Source organism: Leishmania infantum, chromosome 34 (genome assembly GCF_000002875.2).
Source record: "Leishmania infantum JPCM5 genome chromosome 34".
Lineage (NCBI taxonomy): Eukaryota > Euglenozoa > Kinetoplastea > Trypanosomatida > Trypanosomatidae > Leishmania > Leishmania infantum.
In genome coordinates, this window is record NC_009418.2 from 256,394 (window position 1) to 279,871 (window position 23,478).

General features: G+C 59.3%; 4 protein-coding genes across 4 annotated transcripts; all 4 read left to right on the top strand.

Annotated features, from left to right (window-relative positions):
• Window positions 1-3,204: 3,204 nt before the first annotated feature.
• On the top strand, window positions 3,205-10,386 carry LINJ_34_0640 (conserved hypothetical protein; the record flags this gene model as incomplete). Its single annotated transcript, XM_001468414.2, has 1 exon — window positions 3,205-10,386. One exon carries the CDS (start codon window positions 3,205-3,207, stop codon window positions 10,384-10,386), a length of 7,182 nt encoding a protein of 2,393 aa, XP_001468451.2.
• Window positions 10,387-12,440: 2,054 nt separating this feature from the next.
• On the top strand, window positions 12,441-14,801 carry LINJ_34_0650 (conserved hypothetical protein; the record flags this gene model as incomplete). The annotated part of the gene is made up of 1 exon (XM_001468415.1): window positions 12,441-14,801. The coding sequence occupies one exon, from the start codon at window positions 12,441-12,443 to the stop codon at window positions 14,799-14,801; it is 2,361 nt and encodes a 786-aa protein (XP_001468452.1).
• A 1,062-nt stretch (window positions 14,802-15,863) lies between these two features.
• LINJ_34_0660 (hypothetical protein, unknown function) lies at window positions 15,864-18,998 on the top strand (the record flags this gene model as incomplete). Its single annotated transcript, XM_001468416.2, has 1 exon — window positions 15,864-18,998. One exon carries the CDS (start codon window positions 15,864-15,866, stop codon window positions 18,996-18,998), a length of 3,135 nt encoding a protein of 1,044 aa, XP_001468453.2.
• Window positions 18,999-21,090: 2,092 nt separating this feature from the next.
• LINJ_34_0670 (19S proteasome regulatory subunit,Metallo-peptidase, Clan MP, Family M67) lies at window positions 21,091-22,020 on the top strand (the record flags this gene model as incomplete). Its single annotated transcript, XM_001468417.1, has 1 exon — window positions 21,091-22,020. One exon carries the CDS (start codon window positions 21,091-21,093, stop codon window positions 22,018-22,020), a length of 930 nt encoding a protein of 309 aa, XP_001468454.1.
• Between the last annotated feature and the right edge of the window lie 1,458 nt (window positions 22,021-23,478).

A 23,478-nucleotide genomic window follows, 5' to 3' on the forward strand; every position in this document is an offset into this window, starting at 1 on the left:
TGNNNTNANGTTAANNCAGCAGGCTATTTAACCGTATGGTACTTTTTTGTTTCGACCATTAAGCCCTTTTCTCTCTCCCTCTGCCTTCCACGCTGTTCAAGCGTGTGTGGGTGTGGGCACGCCCGCCCCCGTTTTCTCTCGTGTAATATGTACATTAGTCATATCCATGGTGCCCACGCACGAAGAAGCGCATGAAAAAGGTAGCGAAAAGGAGCGGTGGAGGGAAAACACTATGACGCACGTGCACGAACAGCGGTTACCTTTTTCCCCCTCCTCTCTGCACTTGCCTCTCCACCCACGCACCCATCCATCTCTTCCCCCCCCCCAAAAAAAAAAATATATATAGAAAACGGTGGGCTGTTTATCCTCCCTTGTTTGGGGGGGTTCGCTCTTCTATATGCGATGATCTTTCCGTTTTTTCTTGCTCCTCTGTGTGCCTGCTCACTCCTCGTTCTGTTTACCATCTCAACCCATCATCGTACCCATCCTTCTCTTCACTGCCTGCCTTAGCATTATTGTCGTATTTCTCTTTTTTCGCCTTTGCGTTCTTCTCGCACCACTATATATGTATATATGTGTGTATATTTGTTGCTGTTATATGTTGTCCCGTCTCTGGCATGCTTTGGTGTGCGCAGGGTCAGCGGAATCGTCGCCATCATTGCAGCCTCTCCCCCGTGTGTCCACCGCCGGCGGCACGAAACAAGACAACAAAGAAAACGTCACTTTCTTTTTCGTTGGTGTTATCTTTTTTGGGGGGGTTCTTCTTTTTCGTTGTTGTCGGTTTTGTTTTGTGGGTGAAAAGGGAGCAGCTCTCTGCGTGTTTTTCTTCATCTCCTGATAATTTTGTTGTGCCATGTGCTCTCTCTTTTTTTCCCAATCGGAGCTTACTTCTGGCTCTCCGCCGCCTCTCCTCTCTCAGGCTTCTGTTCTTTTCCGGAAGAAAGAGGGGGCGCATGACACCACGCACGTGTGTCAGAGATCCGTGATACATGTAGCACTCCTTCGTGTGCCCATGTTACCCTTTTTGGCTATTTTTTCCGGCTTTTCGCTTCTGACGTTATTATTATTCCCTCTGTTGCCTCTTGTATCCACCGCACCACCACGACCCGCCTTTCCAGTCCCCTCGTCCCTCTCTGCTCCTTGCACTAAAGGTGAGCGTGTGTGAGAGGGGGTGCCTCTGAGGGTGTCAGCCTCTCGCACTGTTGTTTTGTTTGCCGTGGTGTAAAGCGTCGGTGTCAAGCATGTGCCCCACTCCTCTTTCTTTTATCTGTGTGTAAACGTATTCTTCTTCCGAGCTGCACGAAGCATGCTTCTGCTTTACTCCTCATGTTCAGCCTCCCCTCTCCCTTTACAGTGTTGAGAGAGTGGAATGTTCACTCCTGTAGATGGCTTCGCTTACCTCCCCTCATGCGCGCGCGTCGTCTTGGATCTATGACTTCACGATTGCGCTCCATATGGTGAGGCTTTTCCGCTCCTTTTTCCTTGTCCGCCCTCTGCCTCTGCCCCCCGCCCCCCCGATCCCTGTACGAGGCTTCTTCTTGAGCTCTCTCCTCTTCTTTGTTTTTTTCTTTGTTGTTTCACTTCGTTGTCTCCGATAATGCATAGCATACACGCAGGTAGGTGTATGTGTGTCTCAGTATGTGTGTGTGTGTTATGGGTGCCCTTTTTCCTCCCTCCCTTCTCCTGGGTACTTTTTCAAGCGGAGATGAAAGGGGGAGAAAGGGGCATCTTCATGTCCCGAGAGATGCACACCAACCAGCACGCTCGCCTCCCTTCTCTTTCTTTCCTCCCTTTGTGCTTTTTCTTCGTCTTGGCAGCCCTCGCGATGCAAGCGAATAGAGTTCTATATATCTATACGTATGCATAGATAGGTATAAATGCTCCTATACCTTTTCGATTGTGTTTTCTTGTCTGATTCATGTGCTGTAACTCTTCGGAGCTTTCTCTCTCTCCTCTCCCACAAGAGAGGAGAGCGAGGGGAAGGGGGAGGTACTAAAAGACGGTGCCGTTGAACACACATCAAGAAAAAAAGCGTACAGACGAAGTCCGAACAAGATAAAGATGTCGGTGAGTCTGGCAGTGCCCGTTACTGCAGCCTTCTCCTTCCTCGTTCTCCTCCCCCCCCCCGCTTGCGCTCCCACTTCCTTCGCCCCATGGGAGAAGGCTTACCTTTCACGTCTGTTTGTGTGTGGTGGCTATGTGTGTTTGTCTTTTCTCTCTACCCCCCGCCAGCATGCACTTGTGAACATGTATATGCTCGTGCGTAAGTGATGCAGCCGTCAGCGGAGTCTAAACCGGAAAGCGAGCAAACGCACGATGGTCCGTGACGGCTCACCCGTCGCAACCCGATCCGCCCTCGTCGCCATTTGAGCATGACCCTCTACAATGATTCAAGCTCCGTCAAGGCGTCACCGCTGCCCTGTTAACCTCGCCTCCCCTGCCGCGTTCTGCACATCGTTTCTCGGCAGAACTGCCGCCCTTTCCCCTTCTCTTTCTTGACCTTCATGATTTTTTCATATCGGCGCCTTTTTCTCTTCCCTTCCGCCGTCAGATCGACTCTCCAACTCTACTGCCTTCCCTCATCTCCACTTCCTCCTCTGCGTTGATGTGACCTCGTTGCTCGGCAGCGGACGAGAGAAAAAGAGGTGCCTCATCGCTCCCTCTGCACGCACGTTTATATGTGGGTGGTCAGCACGCGAAGACGAGCAACTACAACGCACGCCTCACATACGCAAACACGAAAAAAAAAGGCAAAACATAATACGCTCAGAGTGGGGGCCGGCCTTTGTGCGTAGTGCAACCAGCACCATCGCTAACTCATCCCACTTTCTGTATCGCTTTCTTGGGTTTCCCCTTCCGTGGCTCCTCTTGTTCTTTTTAGTCCACCGAGGCCGTCTGAGAAGACACACGTGAGTGGAAGAGAGAGGGAGGCGCACACGCGCAAAGGCAAAACACGGCGCAACGGATATGTTGGCTTCTCCGCTCTCTCTCTCTCTCCCTTAAACTTTCATGTTTGCATCATCACACACACACACGAGGACATCTGTGCTTTTTCTCCACATCCTTTTTTTTTTCGTATTTGGTTTGGGCAGCGCTTCAACGCCGCATTGTGGGCGAGGCAGACTTAAACGTGCGACCTACTGTCGCACTGCCTAGCAGAAGAGGGGGAGCCGTACGCTTCACACCGTCTCACCGCACCTGCTGATGGAATCGCCTCCGGCCCAGGCTGTCTCTGGAGAGCAGCGTGCCCGTTTGCTAGAGCTGGAAGAGCGGCAGCGTCAGCTCAAGCGCCTGTGCGAGGAGGCACTCAGGGAAGAGGAGCAGCATCAGCAAATTCTCCAGCAATTAGAGGAGCACAACACGGCCGCCGCGTCGTCTGTTGGGTCGTTCGCGGGTGGCAGCGCCGGGAGCTTTACCGGCGCTGCAGCTCTGCATGTGAGGCCTTTCTCGCCCAGCGCCGCAGCAGAACCACTCGACGACTTGCTGACAGGCGAGGTGCAGTCCTTTCGTGACCCCAACAGCATTGTCCGAGACTCCTCCACCGGCAGTGTAGCCGCAGCGCCCTTGCTGCGTGGTGGATCGTCGTCGAATCCGCGCAATCCTTCTATGGACCGGCCGCGCACTCGACTCGACAGTAGCTATCGGCCACCGACGTACCCGCTGCCAACGGCGTCCGCCACACAGCCGCCTCCCCCGCCGCGAGCAATGTTGTACACTGCCTCTCGCCGGCCTAGAGAAGAGGGAAGCCGGGCAGACGCAGCGGCCATAAATGGCAGCATTCAGCCTTCCATATCTGCGCCAGCGATGTCTTCGTCCCTACCAGTAACCAAGACGTGGTGGCATGGTGAAAAGGGTGCTGCAGAAAAAAGATCAGGATCGAACGCCGCGGCCGCCGCTTGCACGCCAGCCGAGAGAGTCGGCGCCGGCTATGGCGCGTACGCCGCCTGTTCCCCGCCCGCTGCACCCGCGCCCCTGTCGCCACCACCACCGCCGCCGCCGCCGGAGCGCAGTCGCAGCCGCAGCCCGGGCTGCAGCGGCCCCCTGGTAGATCGGCTATGGCGCAGTGATGTCCGTCACCACCACGGCATCCCTCCCCCACCTCCACCAGCACCGAACGCAGTAGAGGCCACGGTCTCACCTTTCTCCGTGCTGTACTCGCGGACACTCGGCGCGCGTGCAGGCTTGTCGCCGCCGCCATCACGGCCCTCACGCTCATCTGCGCCGCCGTTGGTCTCTCCGGATGACGTCGCGGACAACCTTCCACCACCGCCTCCGCGCGCGCACAGTTGTGCCGCTGCCTCGCACAACGTGCAACCCAGCATGGCAAATAAGTACCGCAGGTCGCGTAGCTTCCTCAACGCAGACCCGCCGCTGCCACCGCCGCCGCCGCCGCCACCACCGCCAACAGCCCACACAGACCTGGGTGGCGACTCGATCCTGTCGACAACTTCAACGGAGCGCGTCATCGAGCGATGGAGGCATCGATTGAGCTGCAGCGATGCACTCGGGCAGCGCGATGGTCACTACACCAGTAGCGGGTACGATCGGAGCGGGGCCGCAGGTCAGAAGCCCTCCATTACCCGTCCAGGCACAAGGGTGGGCGTCACGTTGGCGGAGCGCCGCACCCCTCAGGCATCTGCCGCTCCGCTACTCTCCGTTCCTTATCGCGAGAGTGCCACCAGAGAAGGCGTCAAGGTCGCAAGCCGGGTACCGCCGCCACCACCACCGCCGCCTGTGTCTGGTACCGATCCTCTTTCCTCACCAGCCCGCTACAACGAAGGCAGAACCGAGGACGAGTCGCTTCCAAACAGATGGGAGACGGCGTCATTGACACCGAGTCTGCGAAGTGCGGAAGAGAGGCGCCTGCGCAGCTACTTTGCGAAACCAGACGGAGACGTTGGCAGTTCAGCTCCGGCACACAAAGACTACGCGAGCTACAGCCGCCAGCGTGTGCTGGGATCTCGCGATGGAGTGAAGAACGCTCGAGCTGCACTGCTTGAAACCGGTGGCACGGCTTCCTCCACCTCCGCTCCGGCGGCGGCAAGGTCCGAGGGCAGCGTCAGCGCCTGGCAACAAACTTCTCGCGCGGCGGAGCCGCCATTGCATCGGCGTTCGACAGCTGCCCATTTTACCTCCTCAGCACCCTCTGTAACTGAGGTCCTTCCACCGACACCGGCCAAGGCGAAGCCCAAGAAGACGGTCCTTCATCCGTATGGGTTGCAGCAGTCACAGTCTTCCTCGCTCTCACCCCCACCAGAGCCCAGTCTCAGAAATGCAGCAGCTAGAAACGGATGTGGCGCCTCTCGGCACAGAAGCGGTGCGCCGGCGCCTCTGTTTTCGGCGCTTTCCGCGAAGCATCAACGAAGCACCTTGTCCGCCCTGAACAGAAGCAATCTCGACTCGGCATGGGGCAACGGCGGCACCTCACTCCCTGCGCAGTCGGATGTCAATGGCGCGGCAGCCGCCCCAGCACCGCATGCCTCTGTCGCAGCTTCGGACAGCGACTACTTCGACATAGGACCCGAGAAGGAGGCGCTGCTGACACTGCTGCAGGAAAGCACCCGCGGCGCACCAGGGAGCAGTGCCGGTGTCGCGTTCCCAGCTACCAGCCGCTCGTCGTCGATACAGCCGTGGGCGTCGTCCTCGGTGGTAACTAACGTCGCAGGCGGCGGTCAATCAGCTGAGAAAGCACTCCCCTACCCTCCCTCGGCCCGCCTGTCTGACAGCAAGCAGACACAGAGTTTTGGTGCTCCGCCCACGATGACGACGCTGCCGCCTCATAATAAAGACTCAGCAAGGCGGCACTCCAATTTCGACCTGTCGGTGGGCACACCGCTCCCGCTCGGCGGAAGCGGCAAAGCAGCCGCTGGGGGAGCGCAGCACGGCAACGAGGTGGCTGCGGCGCAGCTGCAGCAGAAATACGACGCTGCGCAGACCAAGGCAGAAGCGCTGGCGCGGCACCTGGTGAAGGCCATCAGTGACCGCAAAATGCTTCAGGGCAGCGTAGAGCAGCTGGAAATGCTTGTGGAGGAGTGCAACGCCGAGGTGGGTCGGCTTCAGCAGATTGTGGAGCAGCAGCACCAAGACAGGGCCACCTCCCTCGGGGTGCAGGCAGCACTTCGCGCCAAGGAGCGGGAGGTGGCTGTATACGAGGACGAAATCCGGCGACTCAACGTGGTGCTGAATGGGCACCTCACCCGCACGGCCACCGCTGAGCGTGTGGCGCAGGACAGTGTGCAGCACGGACTGGTGGTTAAGGAGGCGGAGGTGGAGGCGGCCATGGCAGAGGTAGGTATGGCGCATCTGGCGCAGCGGGAGGCGGAGGAGCGAGCCAGCCGGCTGGCGAATGAACTGGACACAGCGGTGGAGCAGATACAGTTTCTCGACGAGCGCCTTGCTGAGATGGAGCGGGCTGCGGCTGCAGCACGCTTCCAGGCGATGTCTGGACGCATCACCGAAGAAAACGACGTGAACCTGGACGGCGGCACCGTCGCTCCCTCACACTTGAGCCCAGCAGCGCACATCACCATGCCCCCCGACGAAGAAACACGGCACTGGCCGCCGGAAGCGCGGCAAGCGATGGCGCAGCTTGCCGCACAGGCAGAAGGGCTGCTTTTCAAAAATGCGGAGGGGGAGCGTCACGCCTCGATGCGGCTGCAGCACGTGGAGAACACCTGCAACGAGCTTCAACGGCACCTCCGACAGCGCGGCGAGGAGGTGGAGCGTGCGCGTGAGGCATGCGAGCAGCTTCGACAGGAAAAGAGCGCCTTGCAGACGGTAGGAGGACTGTGGTATCAGCAATTACGTGAAGTGAAAGAGGATGCGCAGCTCGTCTCGGAGATGGTGCGCACCTCCCGCGAAGACGCAGAGGACGTGTATCTGTCCTCGAGAATGGCAGAAGAGCGCGCTGCTGTGCACTGTGCCGCCGCGGCAGCGGCAAGTCCGCTGCAGCCCCTACCGAGCCCAGCGCCGACGGATCCCGCAACTTTGAAGAAATCTGCGCAGTTCGCGCGGCAGGTGATGCGCGACTTTCATGCGGTAGCACGCTTTCTCTCAAGCCTGCGCACGATGAACATAGGGGACAGCAACGGGTACCAAATCCTGCAGGCTATCGCTAGTGGCCGCCACCCAGCCGAAGCTCTCTACACCGCTGACGACACCGCCACGCCGAAGCGGCTGAGCGAGCTGCTCCGCCCTAACGAAGCGACGGAGGCAAAGCGCCGCGTGCAAGAGAAGAAGGCTCGCGTTCTGCGTGCCGTGGAGCAGGCCTTGATTGTAGAGCCGGTTTCGGCCGCTGCGTACGTTTCGGTAGACACGCCACACAATCGCCCCTCCAGCGGCGCCACCATCACACTGGGTCTGCCGCCCCGCGCGGGAGGGCAACCGCCAACAGCGGAAGCAGAGGCGGAGGAATGTGAGGTGCCCGACGCCCTCGAGGACGATCTGGCGAACGATGATGAAGTAGAGATGGAGGTGGTGTCCTCCTCGCTGCACCCAACGCGGATGGGCAGCCACAGCCTCCGCGACGGCAGCAACGGCATGGTACACAGCGATGTGCGCCGGCGGCCGGCGTCTGACTCAGTGACCTCCTTGCCGCTCAACCGAGTGCCGCCAACCGCGTCCGCCTCAGAGGCCAGCTGTGCACCTTCAGCGCTTGAAGCCTCGCCGCCACCGGCCCCGCTCGCGTCCGATGGCAGGCCGTTCTGCAGCACGTCGTTCATGGGCGGCAACGAGGCCCCCAGCACCACCTCGACATCTCGGCCCACCGTGGCCAAAGCGGCGCCGGCGCCACCCACCCCGCTGCCGTCCGTCTCGCGACCGCTGCGCCTCTCCACCACGCCGTCGCAGCCGCAGCCAGACGGCAAAGAAGAGAATGAGGAAGAGGCGGTGGCATTCTCTGACGAGCAGTCGAGCCCGACTTGCGCGCTGTCGCACACTGTCCTTAGGGCCGACTCGATGCCGATCCGCGGAAACGGTGCCGGCGCCGACTTCGACATGTCCTCCATCACGCTCGTGTCATCCCCCTCCATGTCGCAACAGACGTTTCATCAGCAAACGGCGACGGTGCAACAGTCATCGCTGCCGTCGACACTTGCCGTCACCGCTACACCGCCGGCGGATCTCACAGAGGGTGCCCCCGCCGCGCGCCCTAATGCTTCCGTACCGCTGCAGGTGCAGCAACAGCACAGGTCGATGCCCGCGACACAAGAGAGTATTTCGCCGCCGTCGCGTCTCCGCTCCCCGACCCCCAATCGCGTGCCTGCGGTGTGGGCTGAGATGCACGCCGAGGAGGACCTTATCACGTCTCCCGTCGAGCGGCCGAAGCCTTCTCAGTCGTTTGCGGACGAACCCCCGCCTCGAGTGGTGTGCGACGGAAACACACAGCCGGTGCATCTAGGCTCGCGGCCGAAGGACCGCAGCACCACCGCGCGTCCGTCCTCTACGCCGCACCCAGGCTCGCTCTCCGGTACGCGCTACGGCTTCGAAGCGGGAGATGGAGAAAAAACTGTTGCGCCGCCGCGACACACAGGCCGACTCCGTCGTGGGGCAAGCGACGAAAGCAATGACAATGAGGCCACGCTCTTCTTTCGCGAGCCGCCTCGTGGTGAAGTGCAGGAGGTGGCCGCCGAGCCAACGTCAATCCCATTGCAGAAGCAACACTCTGGCGTAGCGGTGGACCTCCTCAGCGATGGCTTTGCCATTTCGTCTCGCAGGGCCCCTGCAGCCGCCGTGGCACCGGCGCAGGACGTCTCAGTCTCTCCGGATCACACCTCCGTAATCGAAGAGGAAGAAGCCGACTTGGAAGAGCGAGTGCCGTCCGCTGGCGCAGCAGCAAAACGCCTTTCGCTGCACCTCGAGTCGCCGTTAAAAGGGGTACAGTCCGCCGCCTCGTCTGTGCCGGCCGTTACTCGTGGGACTCTGAAGGACTCAACGATGAAGAAGCCGAGTTCGTCTTGCACTCGCAGTGTCGTCGAAGATGACGAGCCATCCTTAAGTTTTTTGGCGCCGCCACCGCCGCTACCGCCACCGCCGCCGGTACAACCACAAGTACGACCATCACCTTCGCAGGAGCATGCACACGGAGCGCCAGAAGTTGATGCCTTGGCGCGCACGTCGCCGGCAGAAGCGTCTGTGTCGGGCGCCGGTCACTCGCGAGCGATGGAGGGCAATGACGGCTCTGTAGCCTCTATCGACAACGCCCCGCTCTCCCCGTCGTCCTTGAGCGGCAGCTTTGCAGGCGCACCGCACCGGATGCTGCATCAACCACGCCGGCCATCAGCGTCTGATGTCGGGCCAAGTCTGAGCTCAGTAGGGGGTGCGTTTGCCCCTCCGCGTCTGCAGCGCTCGACTGGCTCGTCGCCATCGGTAGAAGCCCAGCCTCTTCTGTGCATCGTAACCCCCGGGCCAGCGGCTGCAGTGGGTGCCACCGCCAGCGTTGGCCAGCACAGCCGCAGCGGTGCTCGACCTCTCACGGCGAGCTTGCCGCGTGAACACCCTTGCCCAGAGGTGACGCCCGCGCTCGTGGAGCCGCAGCGCCCCTCTCCGTCGGCGCGACCTGTTCCGGCCGCAATGCGCACAAATCCTGTAACCCCGGGCGATCCTGTCGACTCCACTGCGGCGACGGCTGCAGGGCCGTCGCCACTGGAGGAAAAGACCTCGCCGGTGCCCGAAAAGGCGGAAGCGTCACGGGCCCGATTGGAGGGAGTCACTCACGTCCATGATTCCCTGCGATGCAACAGCAAGGTTAGTGCAAACACGATGTCAGAGACACCTGGAAGTCGGCTTCCAAGCATCGCCTCCACAGCAGCGCCCGAAAGTCCGATGCACGCGTTAGAAGAGCTCTCGGCAGCTTTGCGCCTACCAGGTGTGATGCGCAGCGACACACCTGGAAATGTGGGCAGTGCGGTCTCGCCTCTCGCCGAGCCGCTGCAGGCGGCTCCTGTGCACGCACGTGAGCTTCCTGCGCGCGCAGGAAACAGCGCCGTCCCACGGAGTAGCCCTCACGAGGGAGCGTCACCCGCGCCCCTTCCCGGGGTCAACGTCGACGCGCCGGAGTCGAACACGCTAAACCTGGAACGCGCCTCACCGCGATCGGCACCACCCGTTGCAGCCCAGGCGCCACCATCCACCATCTCCACTCCGCGTAGCCGCAGCGGAGGTCGAGAGGGCCCGGCCAGCGTTCGGAACTCGACCCCGACAGAGCCGCCGGTGTCGGATGAGGCCGCTTCGAGACGCCGTGAAGATGTCGCCAATATACTGAAGCGCATAAAGGCGAAGAAGGAGCAGGAGCAAAAAAGGAGTTCTGAGGTGGGCACGCCGACGAGCCCCACGTGGAGCGAAAGCGCCTCTTCTGGAACGAAAGACGTGGACTCCCCATCCATGTAGCGCGCCTCGGTGTCTCTCTGGAGCCTCTTCGTGTGGCAGAGACGCGGCAAAAATACCGATGAAGGCCCGCGAGCACGTCTTTTTCTCCCGCCTCTGCTCACCAGCTCCTTGAAGCACATACGCGCACACGCACACACTTATTCCCCACCACGATGACGCTAACGCTTCGCACACCTTGACGCGCGCCCATCTGCACTTTACCTTCAACCGGTGTGCGTGCCGCCGCTGCTGCAGCAGCAGTGGCGGCCTCTCTCTCTCTCCTCCCCCTCACGCCGTCCCCGCGAGCCGCCCGTGTCGAGCGCGCTTCTATGTTGTGGTTTCTTCCCTCTGTATTACTTTCGCTTAGAGTTCTTTTTTTTTTTGCTTTCGTTGTTTTTGTGTTACTGCGCACCGCTCTGTTTGTCCTAAGAGCATGCAGGATTAAAAAAAAAAAGAAGGATGTCTCTCGCCTTTCGTCTCCCTCGCCGTCCTCCCTTGCTTGCAGCGATATCATCAGAAAGAGATATCAGGAAATCGAGCGGCTACTCTGTTGTGAGATCCGTCCTTCCGCGGCGACAGATGCTCAGGGCCTTTATTCTGCCGAGCGTCGTTGAGCGCCGCCTCGCCATCCTTCTTCGATGCACCACTCTCTCTCCCGTGTTGTGTTTACGTGGTCTCTCCTCGCATAGGACACCAGCTCCTGGGGCGTTCTGCTGGCCCCCAGCACGCTCGCAAGTATTTCCCTTTTGCTTTCTGCATCTCTACTCCGCCCCCTCCCCTTCTCCCTCCCGCCGCACTACACACGTTTGAGTGACTTCGTCCTCTCGCATCATACGTTGAAGGACTCACACCAAGTACATAGAGATACACATATATATATATATATATATACACTTACATAAACTCAATAGAACTCAAACGAAGCCGGCGGCGCGCCGCGTCATCGTATCCTTCTCCTTTTTTGTGTTTCGACTGCTGCCGTGGCACTCACTGCCCCCCTCGAGCCAAACCCACGCTAGAAAACTACACGGGGGATTGCGCACCTCTGCGCGCTGCAGACAGCAGCTTTCTTTGTGTGTTTCCAGCACCTATCCACACCACGCACCACCTTGCGTACGGCCGCAACGCCAATACGGTCTTCGCCGCACAAGTGCATAGATTGCACCATCTCACACATCATTGTCTGTGCGTTTGCTCTGTCCTCTTGCTCCTATCAAGGTTCGTTGCGCTCCCCTCGCCCCCCCCCACACACGCGCGCGCGCAAAGACAAACACGCGTACTCTCCCGTTGTTGGTGGACGAAGTGGTAACATCACACGGCTACCGTCATTCATCTTTTCGCTCCTTGCTGTGTGCGAAGGCGATTGTGTACCTTCACGGCAGTCGTGCTAGCTCGCTTCGACCGCTCTCCTCCTCTGTTCTTCACTCACAATGAACACATCAATGGCTGATGTCGACTCCATAGACGCCCCGCCGCGGGTTGCCCCACCGTCTGTACCAGAGACCAGGCCCGTCGCGAAAGTACAGGGAGAGCAATCGGCAGACCAGCGGCAGCAGAGAAGGTGTGACTTGGAAGACATTTTTCAGCCCTCTTCGACTGCAGATGGCCACGCTGCGGACGGCAAAAGTGGCCCGCACAGAGGTGGCGACCGTAGCAGCACCTCTTCCTCATCTTCGTGCCGGGTGCGCACACCTTTGATGTCCGTTGCCGCCTCCCGTGCGCGAGTTCCCTCGAAGGAAGTCCTTTACAGGAGACGCAGCGGCCCCCACCAACACCGCCCATCTCCCTCGCTGGTGAGTGCAACCGACGTTGTTATCGAAGGAAGAGGTGATGACATATATACAGGGCACGGAGCCTCAGGGCGCGATGGGCAGCTCACATCGTCACCGGCGAACCCCGGGCCGTCTCTCGCTCGGCAATATGGCGAAAATGCTGCGCTTACGCGCGCCATCGCGGCTGACGTGGCGGCGGCCTCAGCGGAAATCACATCCCATCGCCAAAAGAGTCGGGTCGCGAAGTTCCTTCTTGACATGGAGGGCGATCCGAGTGTGAGCACCGACGCCCTTCTGCGGCGCATGCAGACCAAGGAGAAGGAGTTCGATGAGAAGATCCACCAGATTCATCACACTTTTCAGAACGCAGGGGAGCAGCTCGTTGTGCGGGACAACATCATCTCCCATCTGAAGGAAGAGCTCGCTGGTCTTCGTGCGGAGGTCGCGCGGATACCGAAAGAGTACCAGGAGCGAGAGGAGAAGCTACTGCTCCGTGTAGAGGCCATGATGACGGAGCTGTCGGAGGAGCAGAAGCGTGCCCATCACTCCCGCCGCACCGCCGAGGAGGAGGTGCGCGCTGTCCGTGATTCCTTGCAGACGGCGGAGCAGCAGCTGGCGCAGCAGCAGCACATGTCAGACGATCTGTTGCGACAACTTCGTGCGAGCGACAAGGCACTTCAAGAAGAAAAGCAGCGGCACGCCACCGCGCTTGCGGAGAGTCGGTGCGCCTACGAGGCCAAGCTCAGCGAGCTCCAACGCACCTTTCGCTCCATGGAGAAGCAGGTGGCCAAGTCGCAGTCGCGTCTGGAGGATATGGAGAAGGACCGCTGCCAGCAGCAGGCAAAGCTTCTAGAGCTGGAGCTGAGCGGCCGGCGGCGAATCTCCTCCGAGACGGTCAAGGCCAAGGAGCTTCTCACCGAAAACGAAGCCCTGCGCGACGAGGTGGAAGCCGTGCGCCTCAGTATGGCGCGTCTGCTGAGACTGATGAGCGAGGTGCCTGTCCTGTCGGACTACCTACAATGGAATGAACTGAGCAGCGAGTTTGTCTTCCTCGGCTACCCTACTCGATATTTTGACACGAGTCACCGAGGACGAGGAACGTCCTCGCTGTCACCTAGTCGACGCACGGGCAGTCATGGAGCCTCTCCAGCGCGCCGTCGTGCTGCGGCTGTAGCCGCGGGGGACGACATGAGCTTCGACAGGCCCGGGCCGTCGAGCCACTCTTCTGGCTACTATCAGGACACAAACGTCTCCGGTATCTCTGCGGGCGACACGGGCGTCGAGGATGGCGTCTACGCCGGCGTTGCGGCTTCGCTTTCCAAGAATGTCTGGCTGAACGGCCGGTGGGCTCAGGAAATGATCTCCATCATCTCGGCAGAGAACAACTTCACTCGTCTGAAACGAATAAAACTGCTGGAGCTGGAGGAGGCGGCGCAGCTAAGCGAGCGGCTGCCATCTGCGCGCGACGTCCTTGAGTGCCGTAAGCCGGAACATCATTACTGGATCCCGTACGCCGTCTTCATGGAGGCGCAGAAATTCAAGAACAAGTACTACCCAAAACTGCCCGCCATGTCGCACTTTTCGCCATTTCTCATTCAACTCAACAAGATTTGGCGCGCGAAGTTGCAGGACCGGCTGCGCATCATGCAGCAACAGACTTACAATCAACCGCAGCAGCCCTCTCAAGCGCGGCGCAGCGCCACTGGTGAGAGTCGGTTCGCCAGTCGCGCGCGAACCCGTGAAGGCAATCTCGATGACCAGGGAAGCAGCGCAGTAAGCCGGCTAACAAGTCGCGGCTGCGTCGCACCTTTGCCGAGGCCGGGCGAGCTGTTTTCGGAGTGGGCGCGCCAAGAAGCCCGCATGGATGAAATTCACGCTGAACACCATCGCCTGCGCCGCGAGGTGCGCCTCCATGTCAGCAGCCAAAAAGGTCTGCAGCTCTTTCGACTGTACGACGAGCTTGTGCGCGGTGCCCATCAGACCCTCGGCGAAGTCCTTCGGCTGGCAGAGGACCTCTACGACAGTGCGATGGCTCAGCGCGTGTCAGAGTCGGAGGACCGAAAGCGCGCAGCATCCAGCGCGCTTCATGAGATTAAGCAACAGGGGCAAGCAAGTGCAGAGATGGCTGATCTTGCTGAGGCGCGTGATCGGCTGCTGTGCGTCGTGGATCACACGTGTCAGCAGGTGTGTGATGTCGGAGACTCCTTGTCCACCCGAATGATGTCCTACTATAGTGATCTGCATCAACTCATTCACATGCTACACCACCACATTCGCCAGGCTCGTGAGCGCAGCCGTCACAAGACGCGTGAGCAAGCTAGCAGCGACGGTACGAGAAGCGGCAGCAGCACTAGCAGCTCCACCGCCCCGTGGTCTGGAAGGATCTCGAGCACTGTTTTGTCCACCGAAGAGCTTCAACAGCGACTTCGCGAGCTTCTCCACGGCCAGTACGGAACGGCCCGCGGCCCTGGTGCCGATGCGGATCATGCTGCAGATGCTGCTGCAGCGCCCGGGGCAATCAGCAGCGACGCGCTGTTGAAGCTGGCCGCCAGCGTGCTGGACTTCGGCGAAGAGATCCGCCGCGAAGTGACTCACGCCACCGCTGCCCTCCGCGTAGTTGCCGAGCAGGGCATGAGAGAAGCAGCTCAGTGTCAAGGCGCGTGATCTGAGAGAGAGGTGGGAAGGAACGTCACTGTTTCCACGTGCTGGTTTCACGCTCTCCACACGTCAGCTCGGTCTCTCCATTGCAGCGGTCGTTTCCGCGTCCACATAGTCGGTGGATGCGGCGCGCACCTCACACAGCTCTGCGTCGCTTATCATCAGTTTGTTTGCTTGTTCGAGTCTGTTATCCCCTTCGTGTACCTGTACCGTGTGTATGTGTGTATGTGCACGTGTGCGTGTGTGGATGCACGGAGGTCGCAGGCGTCCCTGCAGGTGCTGATCAACTCCTTTTTTGTCGTTTGTCACGCAGGTCGACAAACAGGATATAAGGGAGAGAGCGAGGAAGAAATGTTGTGGTGCGATGTCAGCCATGAAGTGACCAGGAGGATATCTACCTGGTGCACCATTCAACACGCGAAGGAGGTGGAGAAGCAACACCAACGGCGATGTTAGCCGCAGCAGTTCTGCGTGGGTAGCGGAGTGTGTGTTTGGATGTCGTTTTATCTTGCTGGCGACGTCATTGAGTCTCTCTGCTGTACAGGCTCACGGGTGAAGTGTACCCCAGCGCCGCCCGCACATCTCTACGATGCACAACTTCTGTGCTCGACCGTACTGCGCCTTCCCTACTCATACATGCTCGCTGCCCCCCCTCCCCTCCTCTCTCTCTGTCGCTCCCTCTTTTGGATATACTATCGTGTTTTGCTTTGGTGGGGTGTGCGGCATGGATCGCTGTGGTGATCCTCTGCGAGGAGAAGCATCAAAACCTGATTCCTTCGCCTTTCCTCCTCAACCCCGCACATTACGGGTACCCTCATTTCGTGCTTCTCACAGGCACAGTCAAGGGAGGGAGTGGGGGGCGCAAGTCGTGGTTGGAAGGCGCAGAAGGCAAGGCACAACGATAGGATCAGCTAATCGGTACTGCACCTCTGCTTATTCAAGGATCATCAAGGCCAGTACCCGCCCATGGGAAAGATTGGATCGGTTCTGCAATCGTGTCCGCAAAGAGAGGCGGGGGAGTAGCTGTTCGAATTCTCCAAACGAAAAGGAAGCAGTCGGTTTGTAGTCATGAGTGTAGGGTCCACGTCACTGCCGCCGTTGCTCCCCTCCGGCGCCGATCTTCTAGTCTGCATCGCCTCCTACTGGCCATCTGCAACACAAGGAAATGGGTCGGGCGCCGTGCGGCGCCAGCAAAGGCTTCCACTCGCATGGATCGCTGCCAGCCCTGCAGCACGCGTTGTTGCGGAGCAGCGGCATGCGTGGGTGGTGCTCCCCTTTACTCAGATCGGCACCTGCCCCGCTGATGCTGAAGTCGATGGCGCTGCCAGCGACGGAGTAGAGAACACATTCGGATCCGTTCTAGCAAACGCCACCGTGCAGCCAAGAGTGCTGCAGGTCGCTCTGAAGACGGACAGCGCGGATGCGAGCGCAACCGGACTTGTCTCTTCGTCTTCGAAGCAAACCGCACACGGGAGCGTGGTTGCGAGTGTACTGTCGTGGCTGAGACGGACCGGGGAGAGCCTCGCAGACGTTGGTCACGCAGTCTCGCCAGTGAGGCCTGCATCGCTTTCTTTCAACGGCCCCGCCTCTCCCCCATCCACGCCGCTGAAGACGGCCAAAGGCAGAAGCATCTCAGCGGCACGAGGTGTGAAAAACGCTGCGGACGCAGCTGGATGCTGCGGAGCTCATATTGGCGGGATCACAGTAGTGTTGGTGTCGGGTGTGCACGAGCTCGACGCGGCCGGCGCCGGCGCAGCATTCACCGAAGGCAGAGCGTCGAGCGACGGAGCAGCGAAGCAGAAAGGCGCCTTTCCCACCCACGGCGAAGGAAAGCCGGCAGCACTGAGCCCACGTCTCCTCTTCCCCTCTACCACGTCGTGTGGCGGCTCCGTCGCCTCGATGCTGTCAGTCCCACCCAATGCAGCGGTCTACAATGGCATGGCTGGAGGGAGCAGGGAGGAAAGGATGCCGTCCACCACAAACAGTATTTTCCGCGCTGGGGCAGAATTGCACGGCGACGATGGCGGGGCCGACGATGAGACCGCAAACGACCCGAAGACAGCCACATCGGTGTATGTGGTGCAGCAGTTCAGCGAGCTTCGGCACCGCATACGCGAAGCACAACGGCAACGAGCGTCTGCGGCCGCCGTGTCATCACGTGGGCTTCTTACCACGGTATGGTACCGTCAAGTGTTTGTGGGCACTGCGGAAGCGACAGACAAGGCGCTGTGCGGTGTCTCACAGTGGTGGTTGCAGCGCTCGATACGAAGGCACGAACTTCCCACGACGGCCTCCCAAGCCATCAGCCTCACACACGGAAGCCATAGTGTTCGCGTCAGTGGTAGTAGCTACAATGAGCCGCGAACGCTTCCACCGCCGTTGCTGCACATCAAGTACGTGGACGACGTCTTCGCAGATCTTTGGTGGCCGCGCCGCTTCATTATGATCGTGTATCACCGCCTCTCAGAGCGGACGGCGCATGCCCCGTGGGCGGCAAAGTTGTTTCTGCTGATGTGGATGATACTCGTTGTCTTTGTAGAAAGCGTTCTTCACGGCGTTCTGCAAGTCGCTCCGCCCCTCCGCGCCAGTGATGAGCGGCACAGCGGCAGCGGAAACGGCACGAGCCACCAATGCCGCGTCCCTCCCGTGGATCTCATCTCTGCCTTCCACAAAATGGGAAGGGTCTACGGAAGGCACCAGTTGGCAGCTCTCGATGTGAGTCACACTGGAGTGCGTGGCACCCACCTACTCGCCTGCGTCCTCGGAAGCGTGATGACACCGCCGACGACCAGTGAGGGCGAGGCAGCTGTGGCGCATGGCAAGGGATTGTGGGCGCTGGACGTGGCAGGGTGCACGCAGCTGCGCCACCGTCGCGGGGAGCTGTATGCCTTGTCCCACATGCTGGACCAACTATGCAGCCACGCTGCCAGTCGAGTTGCTGAGCTCTCCCTAAGGGAACCTTCTGGAACGCTCGCCGTCGCCGACCTCCTTCTCTCCCTCTCCTTGCGAGATGGCTCGCGGTTTGCTTCTCCGTCCGCCACCGGCCTCGCACTGGCCCTTTTGACACACCACGGTCATCTCACCTGGGTGTGCGCCGCCGGCAGCGACGTGGACAGTGCCGCTTTGCGTGAGCTGGGTCGGTACGCGCTGCTGGTGGAAGCCGCTGCGGCGACGCAGCAGCCTCAACCGCCGCACTCACCGATGTGCACCTTACGCGCACTCGACCTGACCAGCGCTCTGAGGGTTGATGATGTAAACCCGATGGGGTACTTGACGCAGCTGGAGCAGCTGCTACTGCCCTTCACCTACGTTGACGACGTAGGCATCGGTAGCCTCGACGGTCACACATACGCGCATGACCTAAGTGCGATGTTGGCGTTGTTCACTACAGCGATAGCAAAAGAGGCCCCTGAGCTACCAGATGACGCACAGAAATCGCTGCAGAGTACTCTGGACGCTCTGCAGCATCTTATCCTCATCGACGACGACGGCGCTGGGCAAGCGGATGTGCACCGCGGGAATCCGCGCAAGGATCTCGTGGAGGCGCTTCACCAGAAGTTCCGCTCCCATCTGTATCACCTCGACCTTACATACTGTCTCTGTGTCTCAAGTGTAAAGGGCCTGGTGCGCCAGCAGCAGCTTGAGCTGCTGAACCTTAGCCAAACTCGAGTGAACAAGTTTGGCCTGTTCGGTGGCACAGACCCGCATGACTCATCAGGGTCGTCCGCGTCCGCGGCTCAGCCCCGTCGCACGCCGCCTCTCCGACTCTTCATTGCGGAGATGTGCGAGCATCTCAGTGACCTCAGCGGTCTCGCTCACATAAGCACACTCGAGTGTGTCATTGTGCGCAGTGGCTCCCTCGGCGATGATGGGCTGCGTGCCCTGTGCACCCCTGACATGCAGCGCCTGCAGCTGATGGATCTGAGCTACTGCGATCGCCTGCACCATGTAGGGTGCCTGGCGCAGCTGCCCGCCTTGGAGACACTCATCCTGGACAGCACCGACGTAACCCCAGCGGAGGTGAAGCAGCTTCGCTCCAGTCGCTCTCTGCACACGCTATCACTGCGCTTTTGCACCGAGTTTGCCTTCATTGGCAGGGACTTGGAGAAGCTGGAGGCGGTAGTGGGCACCTTCGCAGCGCTCAATAGGTACCTGTATGAGGACCTTGCCGGAGATGATGAGCTTCGCAAGAAGACGAACTGACATGCGCTCTAGGCCATGCGTTCATCTTTGCTGTCCTCCTTCCCTATGTGAAGAGCCAGTGTGCTGGCGCATCGCGTCAGCTGGCTCCGCACAGGGGGAGGGGAAGGGGAGCCGGGCGGTATCGCCTCGGAAAAGGCCCTTCGTGATAATAGCGCAGCTCTCTTCCAAGTCCAAACTATTCTTCACATGGCTTTCCATCCACCCATACTCTCTCATCCTCTTCTCCAGCCCGGCTAGTCTCTCAGTATCACGAATGCGGAGCTAAACGAGAAACGATGGAAGAGGCGGAGGTGGAATGTCCGTCACCACTCGCGCGCGATGCCTTGTCGTTTTGTTGTTCTCCCCCCCACCCACCCACCCACCTACACACCCACCCCGGTGTAACGTGGAGGGGGAGCAATGGTGGGTCGGGGACGCAGGACAGGGCAGGATATACGCATGACGTCTGCTGCCTCCGCTGCGACCTACTCTGTGCTTGTATGTGTGGCTTTTGTGCGCATAGATGTTGGACGTGCCGCCTGGCCTCTCTCTTCACGTAGCCCCATTTTTTTCTTTCGTTTTGCTTTTTCTTGGTGCCTGTTTTCTTTCTCACCATTGCATAAGAAGCTCCTGATGATGACGGGTGGGGGGACACATCTCAGTGCGTGGTATGACAGGGCCCAGTACCCACTCTCTCTTTGGGGGTGCCAAAACAGCCCTTCCCATCCTTGCCGAACGCCAAGCCACTTCTGGTGCTGACAGGGTCAAGCACCCACGAGGTAGGGGAGCTTTAGAGCGATGCATCGCTACTGATGCCGGCGGTCAGGCCCCGGATGACGGTGTTGCGTCGGTGCGACCTGAAACAATAAACACGCTTGCGCCATCCATGTGAAAGGCAGGGTGTCGGCGTGACTCGGACGCATCGCACCCGGCCCTCACACTGCCCATTGGTGGAGGGAAGGAGGGGAGCCTGAGGCACCGCGAGTCGAGGCTCGGCAGAGTTTGAGACAGAGGCCGCGCTCTCAGACGGCTGAGCCGGCGCACTGCTGTAGCGTATGTGTTTACCGCTGCTTTGCACCACACGAGGTGGTGGGCCTATGGCAGGCCGGGGAGGGGAGGGGAGTCGAATCGACCTCGTGTTGTATGGCAGAGAGCGGAGGCGCTAGAAAACAAAAGGTTGCATAACAAACGCATAATCTTGCATGTGTGTGTGGGGGGTGGGATGCGCCGATGTTCGCCTCTCCTCTCCTCTTCTTTCTCACAGCCAACCTTTTGTGTTTTCTCCCATGCCCAAGTACGTGTTTGTGTTTGTGCGCGCCGGTCTGTAGCACAGCCTCAGCTACCACAAGTCTAAAAGTGCTCACTGCTTCTCCCTTCTTTCCACACTCTCGCCGTTGCGCGCTGGCTGGCGGAGTCTGGGTACTCCTGTGGGAGTCGACAGGGGAGGGTAGACGACTTTTCGGGCAAAAAACGGAAATCTGCGACAGCTGCGTCCTCACCCGTAATCGGGCCCCTCCTCCCTCTCTTCCTAACGCGCATAGCTCCGCACCGGAGATGTACGCCATGAGGGCTCCTCCTGGTGTTGCTTCTGCTCTTGCCGCCGGCGACACCGCTCCTGAGGCCCAATTCGCCACCTTGCACAAGTACGTGTGTTCTCCATCTGCCTTTACTCTCTTGCTCTTCTTCCTCCTTGTGGGCTATCCTTCCTCTCGGCGGTGCGAAAGAGAACGCGCTGCCGACGTGAGCACAACACGCACATTGAAGCGCTGTGTGACTGGCGAAAGTCTGTTCTTTTTCTCTCTCCCACTCCCTTTCCCGTCTTTCTCAAACGCGCGCGCACATCTGCCGAGTGTCGCAACCGTCAGCATCACTGCCGTCGTTGAAGCGATCTCTTTGATTTCGTTTAGTTTGCTGTTTTACTTTTATTTTTCCGCGTTTCTGCGCTCCATTCCAAGTGCGCTGCCGTGCAGGATTGTATCCCCCCCCCTCCTCCACGAAGCGTGCCTCTGCTCGCCCACCCATCCCAAGCTGTCCCTCGACTCCTTGCGAGTTTGTAAACGCACACTCTCGTCGCACAAGCGCACATACATACACACAGGGGTGCAGGTACAAGATGGACCCCTCGGCCTTCGGAATGATGGCTGGCCGCGGCATGGGCCGCCAGACTGAGGTGCGCGATGCCCGCGACACTGCGGAGACGATTCAGATTTCGTCCATCGCACTGCTGAAGATGCTCATTCACGGTCGCGCCGGCGTGCCGCTGGAGGTGATGGGCCTCATGATTGGCGAGGAGATCGACGACTACACAATTCGTGTGGCGGATGTCTTCTCGATGCCGCAGACCGCCACGGGTCAGTCCGTCGAGGCGGTCGACCCGGAGTACCAGGTGCACATGCTGGACAAGCTGAAACTGGTCGGTCGTCACGAGAACGTCGTGGGGTGGTACCACAGCCATCCCGGATTCGGCTGCTGGCTGTCCTCGGAGGATGTGATGACAGCCGCCGGCTACGAGAATCTGACCCCGCGCAGCGTGTCGGTCGTGGTGGACCCCATCCAGTCTGTGCGCGGCAAGGTGGTGATTGACGCCTTCCGCACTATCCCCCAGGAAATTATGGCTATGCGGGCGATGGGTGAGTACGTGGAACCGCGTCAGGTGACGTCGAACATCGGATTTCTGTCCAAGCCGTCGGCTGTGGCCCTCTCCCACAATCTCAACCGCCAGTACTACAACCTACCCGTCACCTTCCGTAAGAAGAATCACGAGTTGCGGCTGCTGCTGAACGTGTACCGCAAGGGCTGGCAGGAGGGCTTCAAGTTGGAGAAGGCGAAGGTGTACCAGCGGGAGACCCGCACGAGCATTCGCGAGCTCATCTCCCTCTCAAAGCAGGCGGAGAAGTACATAACGCAAGGACGCGACGAGGACGATCTCGGCAACGTCGGTCAGATCAACGCCATGTCTCACCTGCAGATGGAGGCGGAAAACGTCATCCACCGCAATCTTAACCAATCCATCGGCGCCATGATCAACGCAGTGGTGTTCTGATATTTCATTTTCCCTCTTCTCTTCACCTTCTCTTGGACTTCTTTCTTTCCTGTTGCTGTCGTTGCGTCCTTGCGCGACGGGCTGCAATGATTGTCTGTGTGTATGTGTGTCTGTGCATACCTGGTACCTTGTGGAGCCAAGTATATCTCTGTGAGTGTGAGTGTGCGTATAGGGCGACGTCTACTGCCGATGTGTGTGAGAGCATGCGGTCCGCTTTTTTCTTGTCTGTGTGCGAAATGCAAAGGAGAAAAATTATATGCATATATAGACTTGAGCTTGTCATGAGGTCACCAATGACCCTCAACATACGTGACAGCGAGTGCGACCATAATGGAAGAAAAGAACACCAGCATCTCTCAAGACCTGCTATTTCTTCCTTTTCTTTCAGTGCTCGTCTCGTTTCCTGGCTTGCCGCGAAGTGCTCAGAAAGGGGACGTCGCAGAAATGATTTCGAAGCCGCGCGCGGGGCCGAGAACACAGAGCAGCCGCAGTCATGGAAAAAACAGCATCTGCTTTCTCCCTCGCCTCCACCGAAACACCCCTATCCTCCCCATCTTTCTCTACCACTCCCTTCTGCCCCTCTATCTCTGCCTTTCTCTCACCAGCAAGCATTCACTATTTTTTTGTTCTCCGTCGCACGATCTCTTCCCTTCACTCTCCCGCACTTCCATTCTGATGGCGAACGAACGAAAAGGCCCTTCAGCAGCCTCTTCCCTTCCCAGTGTTCGTCTTTCCCCCTCCCCAACGTACTCTCTCGCACCTCTCCTCCTCCTTTCTCCTCTTTGCCTCTTCCTGTCGCTGGCGACATCGCCACTGTTTCACTGTGCAGCTCCCCATCTACCCCCTCCCCCTTCCTTGGGTGAGGCCCCTCTTCTCCCCTTTCCTTTGTGGTGGTTTTCTCTCACACATTCATTGGCGGAAAGGAAACGCCTCAGCCTATCATAAGCCCAGTCTGTCTGTCTCTCCTCCCCCTTCGTGGCTTCTTATTCCCTCGCCGCTTGCTTCGTGTGTGTGTGTGTGTGTTGTCTTGTGATTATTCTGCCCTCTTCCTATCACCGCTCTCTCGCTGCTGTGTTATACACCTTTAGTAGCATCCCCCTCTGCGCATCTCGCGCTTTCAATGTGAGCGTGTGCGCGGCAAGGCCGACATGCTTTGTCTTTCTTGAAGGGAGGTGTGGGGGAGGGGGGTGTTGTTGCCCTCTTTTCGTTTGTAGTTTCCAAGCCATGTTCAGCCACGGCGAAGGGAACCAAACGCAGGAAATGAGGCCGTTCTCGCTGAGTAGGTGTGCGTGCGCGCCTGATTATCCTTTTGTTGTTGCTGCTGCACATTTTCTGTGCATGATTCACTGTTGTATTTTGTTGACACTTGAGTCGTAATTACTTCACACATTTTTTTTTGCCCCCCCTCCCCTTTGCTTCCCCTCATTCGCCCTCTATCGCGTCGCTGTCCGTGCATGT